Raw genomic sequence first — 14733 nt, 5'->3', positions numbered from 1 at the left:
TGAGTACAATGTAAAAGCAGTCATTTCCGTTTACACATCTTGTAGAATTCGCATTGATTCAGTTTAATAGAACAATTTAGATGAATTGTGGAGCAAACTTAAAATAGTGGTGACTGTTCTTTTTAAGTGTCCATGTGTGTCTTTATAATGAAACTATAAATGCTACAAGTTTAGTTAATGGTATATATAAGTTCAATAATTTTTCGCATTGCTCTAGAACTGCAACAGAATGAACATCATGACCTTGAAGAATGTCTGGACTATAGCTTTCCAAACACTGACAAATTATCAGTTCAAAACTGCCAGTTGTTTTATTTCTTAAATGTAAAGACGTCGAGAAATAAGTTTCTAAGCCTGTGATGACTTCATCGTACAAGGCGTCGAAACTTAGCTATAAAATACGAAGATATTATTCTGCTAGCCATATCTGCTTTCTCTTTCTTTTGTGATTCTTTTCGACATGGTAGTGTCGACGAGATGTATTTTGCTTGCGCTCTGTTGGATAAGTGCTACCAGGAGTCTTATCGTTTCATGTTGGTACTCTATGTCTTTTGCCACTATTTGGATAAAACTAACGCCGGTGGTAGTGAATTTGATTATATCTTCGATATAACTACATCGAAAATCGATAGTTGCATCGATAGTCCACATCGATTGCTGCTGACATCACTCGCAATGAAGTAGTTGACGTAACGTAAAGGGGCTAAGCTGAGTTTGCGTGGTTGTGTCAGCTCGACAGGCGGGTGATAACTGAAAACTTTGTTACTGTTTTTGTTTTTTAAGCTTTTTTTTCTGAAGTGCAAATGGCGGCAGTTGTGCAAAGAGTGTCGGCATTATTTTGTGGACAATTGAACAGAGGAGCTGTTGTTACCTCGAGAATAAATCCACGATCATTCTATACGTACAGCCCCGAACCCTCACAACCTCTTCAACGCGATCCGAAATGGTGTTCTCCCGAGGAAGCTGTGCAGTGCATCAAATCTTGTAAGTTCTCTTGCAGTTTTACAAAAGTTTCTTCTTTTGTTTATTGCTTGCTGATAGTAACTTTATTAGTAGTGTATCGTTTTTACTTATTATTCCCTCCAGTTGTGTGTTTTTCTTTAACTTTTGGATTATATACTTCGTGATTTTGTTGCTCATGCTATTTTCTAAAACGAGGAGGAAAAAACGCAAGAGCAGTTGTAGCGGTCGTAGTGGTAGTATAACCTCCTTTTATCATTGTTTTGTCTCGAAAAAAAAAAAAAAATGGTGAATTCTGTTTTCAGATCGAAGCCCGTAGTTGTTTGACGGGTCTCTGGGTATTATGTTTATGACGATAGTATGTAAAAGTACTGACTACTTATGTGCCTTAGTTGTTAACCTAAAAGTTGTCATTTTCAAATGACTGTTTCAGATGTAGACGGTTTTGTTGACATTGCCCATTCAGTTACAGAAATATCAGTGCGATGCCTATTTCAAGACCAGTTCATGTCAATTGGCGCTAATAACATAACATAACCTAACCTCTACAGAGATGAAGAAATGTGGCTTCTGTTGACGTAATTAGTTCAGACATTTTGTGTGCGTGCTGTGGAAAGAGCTGCATATTTGCCTATTGCGTCAGAGCCGGCTATTGATAAACAATTGTGAGGACAATCGTCAGCTGTCTGGCAAAGAACTGTTACACACATATAGCGATTTAACAAAACCATGCACTGTACAACATGGAGGATTAGTGATACACAAACCAGTGTTTGACTGTACACCCTCCATCAGCCACTACTTTTTGCTACGAGAATTCAGAAACATCTGCTTTTGGATCTCCGAATATGTTGTTGTTTTGATAATTACTTTATATATAGTCATTGTTTAAAGGAGGCTTGAGAGAATTAATTAAAAAACTTTCGACATTTCTCCGCATCGCATCTTTATCATTTTTATACTGGTATTTTCCGTCACGACTGAGGCATTGGCGAGGCATAGATATAGCACTGTCATTGAGCAGTTTGGCATCAGGGCAGCGCTGCTTGAAAAACTCAGAAAAATTATGGTTATTCCTTAAGACCGGCTACAATATTTCCGTTCTCTTGTAACACTTATTTCGCCGCTGATATTCTGTTATTTGACCACTACTGCCTTCCTGTCGTTGGTTTCTGTTACGTTTTACATTTAATTGTGGCGAGGACAGAAAATCGTAATTCACATAAATATGACACAGAAAATTGAACTAAGACGTTCAAAGCCGTTTTATATGTCGGTACTTATTCTTCTTTTATAGAAATCGAAAAAGCTTCGAGAGACAGTTCGTTATGCTTAATCACCAGTCCACAATGGCAGATGCTGCTGGCAGTTTTTCTTCTGTTGATGTTAATCCAAAATCAAATCCAGTCGTACTGTTCAGTGTCGAGGGATGGAAAATATGAACTCAGTTTCTTTTCTAAACTTATTGAAGGATCTACTTCTGTTGGAAGTATTTCATTCATGCACGTGCTCCTAATCAACGGGAACATTTCCAGATTACCGTGAACAGCGTTTCTTTTCCATATTTGTAGCTTTCTGTGAAACGCTTCAATTTTGTCGGTGGATGTGAGGATATGTTCTTCTCTCCCTTGCATGCTAGTGTTCAAAATATTGAATTGCTGAAATATATCGGCCAAATATTGCAATCTGGCAATCCAAAATTCACTCTGAAGAGGTTGCAAAAACGTAAATGATTTATTTCTTCGAAAAACAAGAGAAGTTGTTGTGGCTCACGCACACTGGTAAGTACTTTCTCCCTCGATAACCACCTGATTCCTGTGTGTAAAAGCAACCATCTGTGTTCTGACTCACTATCGATACAAAGTTTTTCGAATAAACGGTTTTTGACAGGTTTTGTTTTAATAAATTTTACCATCTGAACAACCTGCTCTAAGAATTCTCTCAATTTTTCTCCCAATCTTTTCGCTATTAAGGCCTCCCTATGCAGACAACAGTGAGTAACGATAACATCCTCAATTTTATTTATTTACTTTTTTACAAAAGAAATAAGGCACTTCACACAGCCGACCGTTGAAAGGACACTATCTGTACAAATTACTACATACGACTTCCAAGTGGCAGCCACTTATTAAAATAATCGTTTAAAATGTTGAAAATGTCGTCACCTTCAGTAGACACTCTTAATTATTTGCAAAAAGAAACTGATATACTATTTGATTTTAATTAATGAAACGGAAATATGCTAAGGGCTGCGATTGATTGCTAATATCTGTTGATTCATCAGCATGCAATGCAAAGTTTGAGTGCTAGAGTTTATTGCTGCACACATTTTCTCAATATCAGTCGACATTTCATATTGTATCATTCGACAAAGGAATCTTATTTTCGTAGTTGCTTGATTTCCTAGCATCGTCTTGACCATTTTTTTGCAAGCAGGCAAAGTAAGTGACTCACCTAGAACATTGAGCCCTCATACTCTTTGCTGTTAGTTCAGAGACTTGGTAGGAAGCGATCAGAGCTTTATCAAAAACAAACCTTACACATTTAAAAGAATTTGCTACAATCGCTTGAAATAGCTTACAGGTGTATCTTGAAATGTGAATGCATTTTTTTAAATGTTCGTTCAGTTTACTTGGAAGAAGAGATTCATTTGCCATTTTATACGCACATACTAAGCATAGTGGGAAAGGACAATCTTCACTCCCAGCCAAAGTGAAACCATAGCTTAAGTAGCTTTCATTGTACTTCCGAGTAGGCCGCTGTTTTGCTTTTTTTACTTGCACTTAGCGTGTGTTCACTTCCAGCATCTGATTCTTCGACAGCATGCTTGTTTTTAAGAAATCTATCCATTTTTATTAGATTGTATTTTGCATATAAGTTTCACTTCTACCTCGTTTTAAAAATAAGCAGTATGCTGTACACGTCACATAAGACCCACGTACGCTAACACCGCCTTAAGCTGTTACCTGAAAGCTCTGCTACAGCGTCAAGCACACATCAATGGAAACGCGTTTTTCTTCTGGGCCTGGATTCTCGTGCCTCCAGCTGCTGCCAGCAATAGTTAAAAGTTCGGTAACTGCTCTTTTAGAAGTAGCAAGGCTTCATGAACAATGACGATCCTTCATGAACAATGACGATCATGTTCGCATGCGCTACTCATCTGTAGCAAGAAAACATGAAATGAAATTCTTTTAGTCACGGCACCTTGAGGTCAAACAATAAACAGCTGTCATAGATAACTTCCTCTCCCAGTTTCTCTTTTCAATAATGTTTTATTGACTACAGAAAAGTATGCATTTTCAATAAAATATTATTAAAAAGTGACTGGTTGCGGATGTTGTTTATAATTTTTTGATACACTGTCGCGGTACCTAAATAAATCATAATGTCCAATAATAATAATAATAATATACAATCCACTTCCTACATGCTGTTGCAACGCCACTCGGAGGTAGGTGGAATAGGTTCGCAATCATTGGGAACGACGTGGAAACCTTCCGAATTCTATGACCAAGTTGTGATCACATGCATAGCGGACAAGGCTCATTTTCAGCATGGCGACCACCATAAAAGTAAAACTTCAATAAGCAAATCAGCTGCGAAACAATAGCACGACACGATCAGATAATATCCGTAGGAGTTTTCGTCGGAAAAATCCGTCAGTCGTCAAATATTTTTTTTCACCGTTTTCTCCTGATTCTGAACGTTTGGATCTGACCAGAAATCCATTAACGCTTGGCAACCCTTTGGATTAACTTAATGTTTATTTACAAACTTTAAGAGCGACACAAGTGTCGTAGCGTTTGGTTACGGAAAGAAGGCACGGAACGAGGCGTGCGAAAATAATTAGCACGGCACCTACGATGGTGCGAGGGGAGGATGGTTAGGAAAATTTCACGACCAGTGCTAGTCATCCGCGGATTCCTGCGCGCCTGGTGCCGACCAGCGACTAAGATAGTTATATTTTACACACAAAAGTGAAAAGGATCCACTAAAGGCACATCGTTTCAATCAAAAACTGTGAAATTGAGGTAAGGCTGTTGTAATGCAGTTCTAGTGCAAGGAGTTGAAGAAAATGGCATTTGAGGTATTTATTAATTATGAATGACCTGAAGCATTATGTTGTAAGAAACTTGCACTCCATGGTTGCAGTCTTGGACTGCAAGTTTTTTTTTTTATAACTTATCAAATGAATTACTTTGTTGACCACACCAAACTTTACCATGGATTAAGTGCTACATTTATAAATACAGTTAGGCCTACATTCATTATAAAATGAATTAATCACTCCCACCCCTGCATATTGTTATGATTGTAGCAATGTGACAATTATCTAACCATTCTGTTTCTCCAGGCCGCAACTGCCATCAGAAAAATTTTTCTCGCCCTACTGCGAATTATACTTTCCCTAGAATTCGTTACACTGCTCGGTGGTGTAAGGGATGACCTCGATGGGCCAGCAATAGCTTTATCATCACTCATTATTTTGAAATACCTTTGCCCAGTTCCCAAACAGCAGCAACTGTTAGATAGCTAAGATTAGCAGCAGTGGAAGAGAGAAGACAGTCGGCATGAAACGTTTCGAATACTGTCGACACTACAAGGAGAAAAATACCACCTTGTTTCCTTAACCAAACTGAACTATTCGACAAAACTTACGGACTCCTTCCGTATTATACCTGTCGTGAAATGGATAAAATTTATTAGCTGTAAGTTTTTTATTTGGCCATATGTCTTTCTGAAATATAACAGGGCGCACCCGCAAATGCTCTAGGGCGCACACTTTGAAAACTACTGGTTTAGTAGTAAGATCATAACAGTGCAGTAAGGAAAAAATATCGTCCTTCCATTTATTCAAGCGCAAAACTTACAACGTTAGAGTGGCTCATTTTCTTGCATGTTTGATTTTACTTTATGCTATCCTGTAGATCGTTTCCTTGCGTGAAAGAATTGCGCAATTGGGATCCTTAGGAAAGGGGGACGCTGTGCACCTAGACCAGTAGATTTGGAAGAAAAAGAGACAAGTCACTTGTTAAATCTCATTTACTTTTTATCTCAGAAAATACTACACGGCGTGTAGCTGATTAACGAGTTGCTTTGAAGCTAATTATCGAATTTGTTGCGTTTACTTTAATACTGTAAATCAGAGTATAACACTTCTACGTACATTGTTTGTGAGGCAAGATATGACGAGAAAAAATATTTTTCAAATCCTAATTCTTTGATTATATCTCTTCATGTACTACAGCGAAACTCGTATAAAACTTCAAGCACATATTGTTTCTTGCTCTCGTTTGCGATTTGTTGTAATACTCCACGAGCTGGCGCCTCCTGCAGATCTCAGTTTGCGGTTAGATATAGAGCGTTGATGAAGTTTTCATGCTGTTGCGAAGGATCTGCCGTTAGGAATTTGTCACTCAAAACAAATTTGCTAAACAGTAGCCCTGTATTATTATAAACAATTTTTTCAGTCCCATTATTATTCGATCAGTTCCTGTTTGAACCTTTCCAATGGGTAATTCCATGTCCAGTGGCCTAAATTTAGACAAGCTTCCCACTCCACTATCTCCAATTTCAATGAAATTTTTACAGTAAGCCTATGTACATACAGACCTTACATGAAGCACTGCCAAATTACAGCTTCATAAGTGGTATGGTGGGGCCACTAGCCACCTTTTCGTAAAGGCTCTTTTTTTTTACATTGCAACTGAAATGAATAATGATAAACTTTGTTTTACCATTGTTTAGGATCTAAGAGACATGCCATGCTGAAACTTAGTGATCCTGTTCAACTTTTGGGTACAATAGCGTAGTTGTAGTACAAAAGGTCAAACTATGGTAAATTCATCGTAATGTGCTATCAAAGTATCACCTAAATCTTGTCGTACCAAATTTTGCCTATACTTTATTGCCTTGTATTTACTGAAAGAGTAACTTTCTGAAGCTAATACTTTGGTTATCTGTAGCCTGCCAGCATGTCAAAGCTCTGCAAGTGGCACCCAGATTGCCCTAATAATAACTGAGTTATCGAAGTTCAAAGTGTGCTAAAAAAATTAATCAGTCAATTTTGGCTCACTTTCAAAAGGTTTTATTTCAAAAGGGATCACTCAAATTTGATTTTTCTCGCCACCATTGAAAAGAGCTCACAGGTGTGATGTGAACCCATGTCCACCGCCTATAAAGTGCATCACATGTTTACATTTTTGGAATATGCCTTTCTGATTCGTGGCAGACCCAAAATGTGGCAACTGTGGTCTTCCATCAAAGGTAGTCATTTTAAGCATCCGTGTGTGTGTGTGTGTGTGTGTGTGTGTGTGTGTGTGTGTTGACTGCTGTACGGATCACCATCCTCGTCATTCGCCAGTTTGCCCAGTTATTGAGAAAGAACAGAATCAAATCTATTGAGGACCTGTCGTGTACTGAGGTACGGGAGAAATATGAACACCTACATCCTTTGAAAATGGCGATCAATTACGCTAAAATTACTACCAACAAATCAGATCTATCACCAACCACCTTTTCTGTGGTTCCTGCAGAATCTTACTTTAGGTGGTTCCCGCAGAATCTTACTTTAGGAACCATTTCCCTTATCTGGCCGGAGGAGGATTCTTCTTTGGTGTCTACCAGTGGCAGGACTTACTCTCTGTATCCCTCTTCCTGCCAACCCTTGGATCGGAGGCCCATCGCCATGCCCTATGGCTCTCAGGGCTGTCTGCTCTTAATCTGTCCCCATGCTCAATGTGGATAGTTCTTTGAATGAACCTTGTCCACCAAAGGTTACAAAGGACAACAAGAAGAATAATTGGGCCAAGGCTCCTCCAGTACCCATTGAGTTGTTAGATCCTCCCAAGCAATCAGATTCTGAGCCATGTTTGTGGCTCTGGTTCCATCCCCACTTTTGGCAGGCAACGTAACTGGTCCTCCTGCCCACTTCACACCTAACATGGCTACCAGTCACATGATGATTCAGTGGAAATATAATGGGTTCTGCTATCACCTACTGGAGCTGCAATACCGTATTTGTTCTCTTAAGAAACACTTTTCACTGATGATCACTCTCCAAAGCCCTGTGGTTGTCGTATGCTCTGTCTGAACTGTGCTTGTCCTAAGATGTCACCTGGAGGGGTTTGTACTTCGGTTCTTACAGATGTCGTCAGTGAATAAATCCCCCATTGTATTTCATTAGAGGCAGTAGTGGTGCAGGTGCAAACGACCTCAGCAGTTACCATTTGCAGCGCCTACCTATCTCCAGACAGAGTGAAGTGGCACAGTGTTTATCACACTGGACTCGCATTCGGGAGGATGAAAGTTCAAACCCACGTCTGGTCATCCTGATCTAGGTTTTTTGTGATCATCGTAAATCGCTTCAGCCAAATGCTGGGATGGTTCCTTTGAATGGCGTGGCCGATTTCCTTCCCCAACCTTCCCTAATCCAATGGGTCTGATGACCTCAGTGTTTGGTCTCTTACCCCCAGACAAACCTACCTACGTACCTCCAGGCAGGCCACTTGAGTTGACCACATTAATCCAACAATTCCCCCCCCCCCCCCCCCCTTTTCTCCTGCTTTGGGACTTAAATGCACACCAGTCCTTGTGGGGTTAATACCACTTCATCTGGGATATGTCTTCTTAGTTGACCAGCTTCTCACAGACCACAATCTGAGCCGCCGCAATTTAATTGTTCTCTTACCTCCTGCAGTATCGCCCATGAGACCTTTTCAGTAATCGATCTATCGATCTCTTCCCCAAATTTTGTGACTTTGACACATTGGTCACTACACGATGACCTTTGTGACAATGATCATTGACACTGCTGGAGCTGCTATTCCCCTTTCTACAGGTTTCCCATACCATCAGCTGGTGCCATGGTAGACCGAAGACATAGCTATTCAGGATCGGCAAAAGAGGAGGATATTAGGAGATGCAATCACTAATTAGTCCTGGTACTCTGAAACAGAGTGTACGTAACAGACCTACTGCAGAAGGAAGCGCTTGATTTTTCTCTTAGCGCACATTTCTGCATATACTTCATTGTGTTACTTAGGCGCTTCCTATATACCACGCAATTGTTTCTCTAGTACCATTTGAAAAATTGTGGCGTGTGTTATACTAATACACACTGATCAGTCAGAACACTGTGACCACCTACTAATAGCTGGTATGTCCACCTTTGGCATGGAGTGGTGCATTGCGGCATGGATGCAGTGAGGCATTGGTAGGTCACTGAAGGGAGCTGGCACCACATATGTGTAACCAAGTCACCTAATACCCGTAAATTCCAGGAAGAGGACCATGGGCTCTGACACCACGTTCAGTCACATCCCAGATGTGTTAGTGGGTTCAGATCTGGCGAGTTGACAGGCCAGCACATCAGTTGGAACTCGTCACTGGTTCCTTGACTGACTCCGTGACCTTCTCGACCTTGTGATAAGGCGCATTATGTTGCTGAAAAATGCCACTCCAGTTGGGAAAATGGTCGTGATGAAGCGGCGTAAGTGGTCTGGATCCAGTGCATGATACTCCTTGGTCACCATGGTGCCTTGTATGAGCTCTCTGGACACATGGATGCCCACGTGCATGTTCGCCAGAGCATAGTGGAGCAACCGCCAGCTTTCCTCCGAGCCACAGTAAAGATGTTACCGAGCTGTTCCCCTGGAAGACACCGGATTCCCGCCCTCCCATTGGCATGATGATGAAGATATTGGGATTCATCAGACCAAGAAACACTCTGCCACTGCGCCGATGCGTATTGCCGATGGTCACTTTCCCATTTCAGTCGCAGTTGCCGACGACGTGGTGTAACGTTGGCACATGCACGGGTGTCGGCTGAGGAGGCCCATCGTTGGGAGTGTTCAATGCACTGTGTGTTCACACAGACTGGTACTCTGCCCAGCACCAAAGTCTGATGTAGGTTCGTCCCCAATTCGTCGCCTGTTCAGTATTACCAGTCTGGCCAGCATACGAAGTCCGACATCTGTAACGAGGAGTGGCCGCCCAACCCCACGACTTCTGTACGTAATTTCACCTTGGCTTCGCCACATGCTGAAGACAGTAATCAACACACCTCGAACCCCCGACAAATCGTGCAGTTTCTGAAGTGCTCGTTCCAAGCCTCTGGGCCATCACAGTCTGCTCTGTCAATTTCAGTCAGATACATTATGCGCCTTGCCCATTCTACGCCCAGCCAGCACGCTCATGATACTACATGCACCAGTGTGTTTCCAAGTCATTCCTCAGCAGGTGACGCTGTTATCGCCTGGACGCTTTATATCGATAGTGGGTCGTTGGTCATAACATTCCGGCTGATCTGCTTGTAGACACATCGCGCCTTGAAAATTTTCTGCTCAAAGAAATAAAACTGTATCTACAGTCTAAGCTTGGTGTAGTTTCTCGCTACCTGCCAATCCAGAATTTAAATTTCACAGTAGCACGCACACTACTGGTCCTTACGCGCGTTGGATATAATGTTGAAGTTCACATCGAGCGCAGTGACTTAAGATATTGTCTCCTTACTTGGGAGCAGCTGATTAAAAATTTTGTCGGGGTATCCAGACTCAGTTTCCCGTGGTTGCCACCAGCCACTTCATATGACCGCCAGTTGGTCTTCTTTCCCGTCCTTCTACAATTGAGTTCGTATACCATCTAACAGTGGAAACGGCAAACAATACCAGCTGTTACTGCCATTTGTTATCTTTAACAGATTTTGTCAAGCTCGCACAAATTTTAGTGCCTTTTGTCCCTGGTTATTGTTCTGGCACAGTTTCTCGTGCCGCGCGCCACTCGAGTACTGCGGGAGGAATGAGGCAGGGAGCGGGAAGGCAGTCCTGCCGTATGTTCACTTCGGCATGGCGCATATGGGCAGTGGAAGTATTGCCCATCCGAAAAAATACGGCTTTGCTGTACACTGAATTTTATGATCACTGAGTAGTGTTTCGCTTTTCGGTGTTAAAGCGCTCCATCTCTTTTCGTTAGTACTTATTAGTTTTCAGTTACATACATCTCTACAGTTATCTTGTTTTATTTATTCTTTTGTCAAGAACAGTTCAATAACTGGTGAGCCATTAGTCCTCGGATAATCTTCTGCCTCCACAATGTTTTCAGATTGTGAGAAAATGGTTCAAATGGCTCTGAGCATTGTGGGACTTATCATCTGAGGTCACCAGTCCCCTAGAACTTAGAACTACTTAAACCTAACAAACCTAAGGACACATCACACAGCCATGCCCGAGGCAGGATTCGAACCTGCGACCGTAGCAGTCGCGCGGTTCCGGACTGAAGCGTCTAGAACCGCTCGGACACCGCGGCCGGCGATTGTGAGAAGGGACAGACGATTCGTCGTGAAGGTAGTGAATAAGGAAGTAAGGAATATAAAATCGTGTGGGTCAGAAGCAAGGTAGGAAAGAAAAACAACGTTATCTACTTGCTGCCTGTTATGCTGACGTATCTCAATGATCTGTTGCAAAAAGTCGAAAAGGCGTAATTTCCACAGATATGACCCCTTTGTGCATCTGGTAAAAGGTGTCCAAGGAATGAAGTACGCAAGTTTCACTATCGTTTCTTGGATATGGATGTAATAAGAGACATTATACTATGTACGTGTGGACATCACATTTCCACTGCAAGCTAGAAACAGTTCAAAAGCAGTCACAAATAACGTTTTAAATGGCTCACCGTGTTGAGAAAAAGCATTTCAATTGTTGCACACACATTTTCAGCATTAATAAACTAATTATACAATAGGCTACATAAATGAAAGAAAATGGTCGGTATTATTACGACAGTAGGAGTATCTTGAAATATTGTGGTGATGAAAGATTGTGGTGATTAGATGTATTTAATTTGTTGAAATGTATTACTGACAAAGGGTAGATCTACTTTCATGACAATGTTTTTCGAACGATGTGAACTCCCACTCACAAGACACACATGGCTAGTTTCCGCATTCCTATCCCGTACATTATACTCAGCTGCTGACAATGCCCTGACCATTGTGTTGTGCGACAGATCAACTGCATATTTTTCTCAGTGACAACTACTTTATTCGCGAATCACACATTGTCAATTTGGCAAACCGTAGGTGAGTAATCAGCATCTGGCATGTGCCTATCGTTCCGCCTGAAGAGAACGCTCGTCATTATTTTAATACTGTTCAGATCAAGAGAAGGAATCAAATCCTTTAGTAACTTCCCTTTCCAGTCGTTCAGTGTTAAAAATACGATGGGTTATGGGGATTGAACCAAAATTCCAAAAGAATTGGCAATTTATTTTTGTGTTAATTGTTAACCATTTTTCATTCGAAGAAGCATCACCATTTATGAGTAACGGCCACATTTCTCTTTCTGACAGGTTTAACTGTACTTCCTGTGTCAAAACACAGTGTAATTAGCGTAAACTCATCTCACAGCAGCTATTGCGACAGAATTCTGAAACAGAGTGCCTCATTAAACAAGTAATTAGCAATAAGAGAGCTCAATAGTTTAAGAAAAACCTCATACTGTCCGTTTGCAGTAACATAAGAGAAGAAATTTCATTTTTATTTCCATACTAGGAAACTCTTTGTTTCACTAGCTGTCGATAACTTAAAAAATTAGTGACTGGAGTAAAAAAATAAAAAGGCAAGTATAACTACTGTTATATCGCCACAGTTCCGTGTGTTTATGGATTGGCAAATGACTCTCCTCCTTGTGTGCTGTCATTCGCCAAACTCTCGTTTCGATGTCTCGAGCGGTTTAGGAGATATGAGATGCGAATATTTTATTCTCGAGGTCGTCAGATCGGGAGTGTGAGCGCGCTACATAGGATCCATTTTCTCGAGATCGGAGGCAGATAGACTTCCTCCTAAGTCTAACAAAAATTAAACATGTTAGCTACATTTCATACGCAGCAACGTATGGTGTAATACGTACCAAACGCAAAATCATAGCGACTCCAATTTTTTCATTGCAAACTTTTCGAACTTTGCGTAGCGTCGTACTAAAATGTGTATACCACAATAAGTATAACCATTAGCGAGATTATGGGCACTTCGCCTCGAAGCTGACATACAACGCTACAAGGAGGGTAAAAATGAAATATTTGTACTGAATAGTTTTGTAAAATTGTTTGAGAAAGATTATAGTGTGTGCGGGCTTCGTTTCTGTCAACGCAGAGCGTCGCCAACTGGCGCGTGCAAAGTATATGTATGCGTTCTCATATGCTTCCTAGTTTTTATTCATACGAAACTGAGAATTTTCTTTGAGAATGTTATTTTGCTCTGAGTATCAACTCTGGAGAATGCTCTCGTTTTTATTCATACAACCCAATATGCGTTGGACCCGCGGGGCATGTGCGAAACGTGCGCGTCGCGCTCTAGTGTCCTGTCACGTCACACGTGCTTGTTGTTGTTGTTGTCTTCAGTCCTGAGACTGGTTTGATGCAGCTCTCCATGTTACTCTATCCTGTGCAAGCTTCTTCATCTCCCAGTACTTACTGCAATCTACATACTTCTGAATCTGCTTAGTGTATTCATGTCTTGGTCTCCCTCTACGATTTTTACCCTCCACGCTGCCCTTCAATGCCTCAGAACATGTCCTACCAACCGCTCCCTTCTTCTTGTCAAGTTGTGCCACAAACTCCTCTTCTCCCCAATTCTATTCAGTACCTCCTCATTAGTTATGTGATCTACCCATCTAATTTTCAGCATTCTTCTGTAGCACCACATTTCGAGAGCTTCTATTCTCTTCTTGTCCAAACTATTTATCGTCCATGTTTCACTTCCATATACGCTCTCAATTTGCGCTTAGCCTTAGTTGTAGTTCAGTACATCACGTGTTGAAAAAATGTTACCTGCAAAAATTTTAACAAAGCATGAAGAATAGTAATCCCACTACGATTTTCAGGAGAAAATTCGTAAGTATCGAGCTTATGAAGCTCAAAAAAACAGAATAAATTGTATAAATGTCGGTCATTGTCAAGGAAATTTTCTCCGTCGGTAATGATTCTGCCAAGTACGTGCCTTTAAATCGGTTATTAGGTTCAACCATAGTTTCTCTGTGAATTTTGTATCCGAATTAAAAGGTTTAAAGTTTATCTGTGAAGCAACAAAACCTCTTCTTTTTATTTAACGTATTATCTTTTGAACTCGCCGTAACCCATGTCTTTTGTGAGCAAATTACAGTTATGGACGCAACTTCTTGATTTCAAAATTCCTATTATTCTTGATACTTTCCTATGTTTAATTTTAAATATATTTTTTAAATTTCGCGTAGTACCAGCATTAATCAGCCCTGCATGATTTCTAGAAGTATTTAGAACGGGAACTTCTCAACAAAGACGACGTAGAGCATTGGAATTGATGTGCTTTGACGAGATACGGATCATGGATCGCCTTCCTAAATTATTCGAAGCGGAAGCTAGGCGTAGGTAATCAAGCATTCTGATTTAAATTCATGACTCATGGAATTTCGAGGCATTTGACACTGATTTACACTAAACTAAGAAACGTATATGGAACGTTGGAGGTTGAAAGTCGGCATTACAGGAATGAGCAAAGAGTAGATAGTACCACTTTGCCTGAAAGGCATAGATTTTGAGAGAGTCTGTGACGAAGTAGAGGGAAATCCCGGATTGAAGGAGGAGTAAAGAACGGAGGTCCCATATCACGATTTATTTTCTTTTACAAGCGAAAATTTTCAGATCTTTAAACTGTGGAAAATACGAATTAGGTGTTAAAGTAGTATACGTGAACAACCTTAGTTTTCTTGATGACGTTGTACGGTTTGCCTCTATTGAGGA

At 40.8% G+C, this 14733-nt stretch overlaps 1 protein-coding gene across 1 annotated transcript in view; it reads left to right on the top strand.

The window, feature by feature from the left end:
- The first annotated feature begins 660 nt into the window (after nucleotides 1–660).
- Nucleotides 661–14733, top strand: part of LOC124789354 (4-hydroxybutyrate coenzyme A transferase) — a 134845-nt gene continuing 120772 nt past the window's right edge. The window contains exon 1 of the mRNA XM_047256681.1: nucleotides 661–984. Within this exon, the coding sequence (XP_047112637.1) occupies nucleotides 804–984 (181 nt within the window). The 5' untranslated portion in view covers nucleotides 661–803. The remainder of the gene's footprint in view (nucleotides 985–14733) is intronic.

The sequence above is a fragment of the Schistocerca piceifrons genome, chromosome 3, assembly GCF_021461385.2.
Source record: "Schistocerca piceifrons isolate TAMUIC-IGC-003096 chromosome 3, iqSchPice1.1, whole genome shotgun sequence".
NCBI lineage: Eukaryota > Metazoa > Arthropoda > Insecta > Orthoptera > Acrididae > Schistocerca > Schistocerca piceifrons.
Note: the sequence above shows the minus strand (reverse complement) of the source record. Positions and strands in the feature narration are given on the sequence as shown.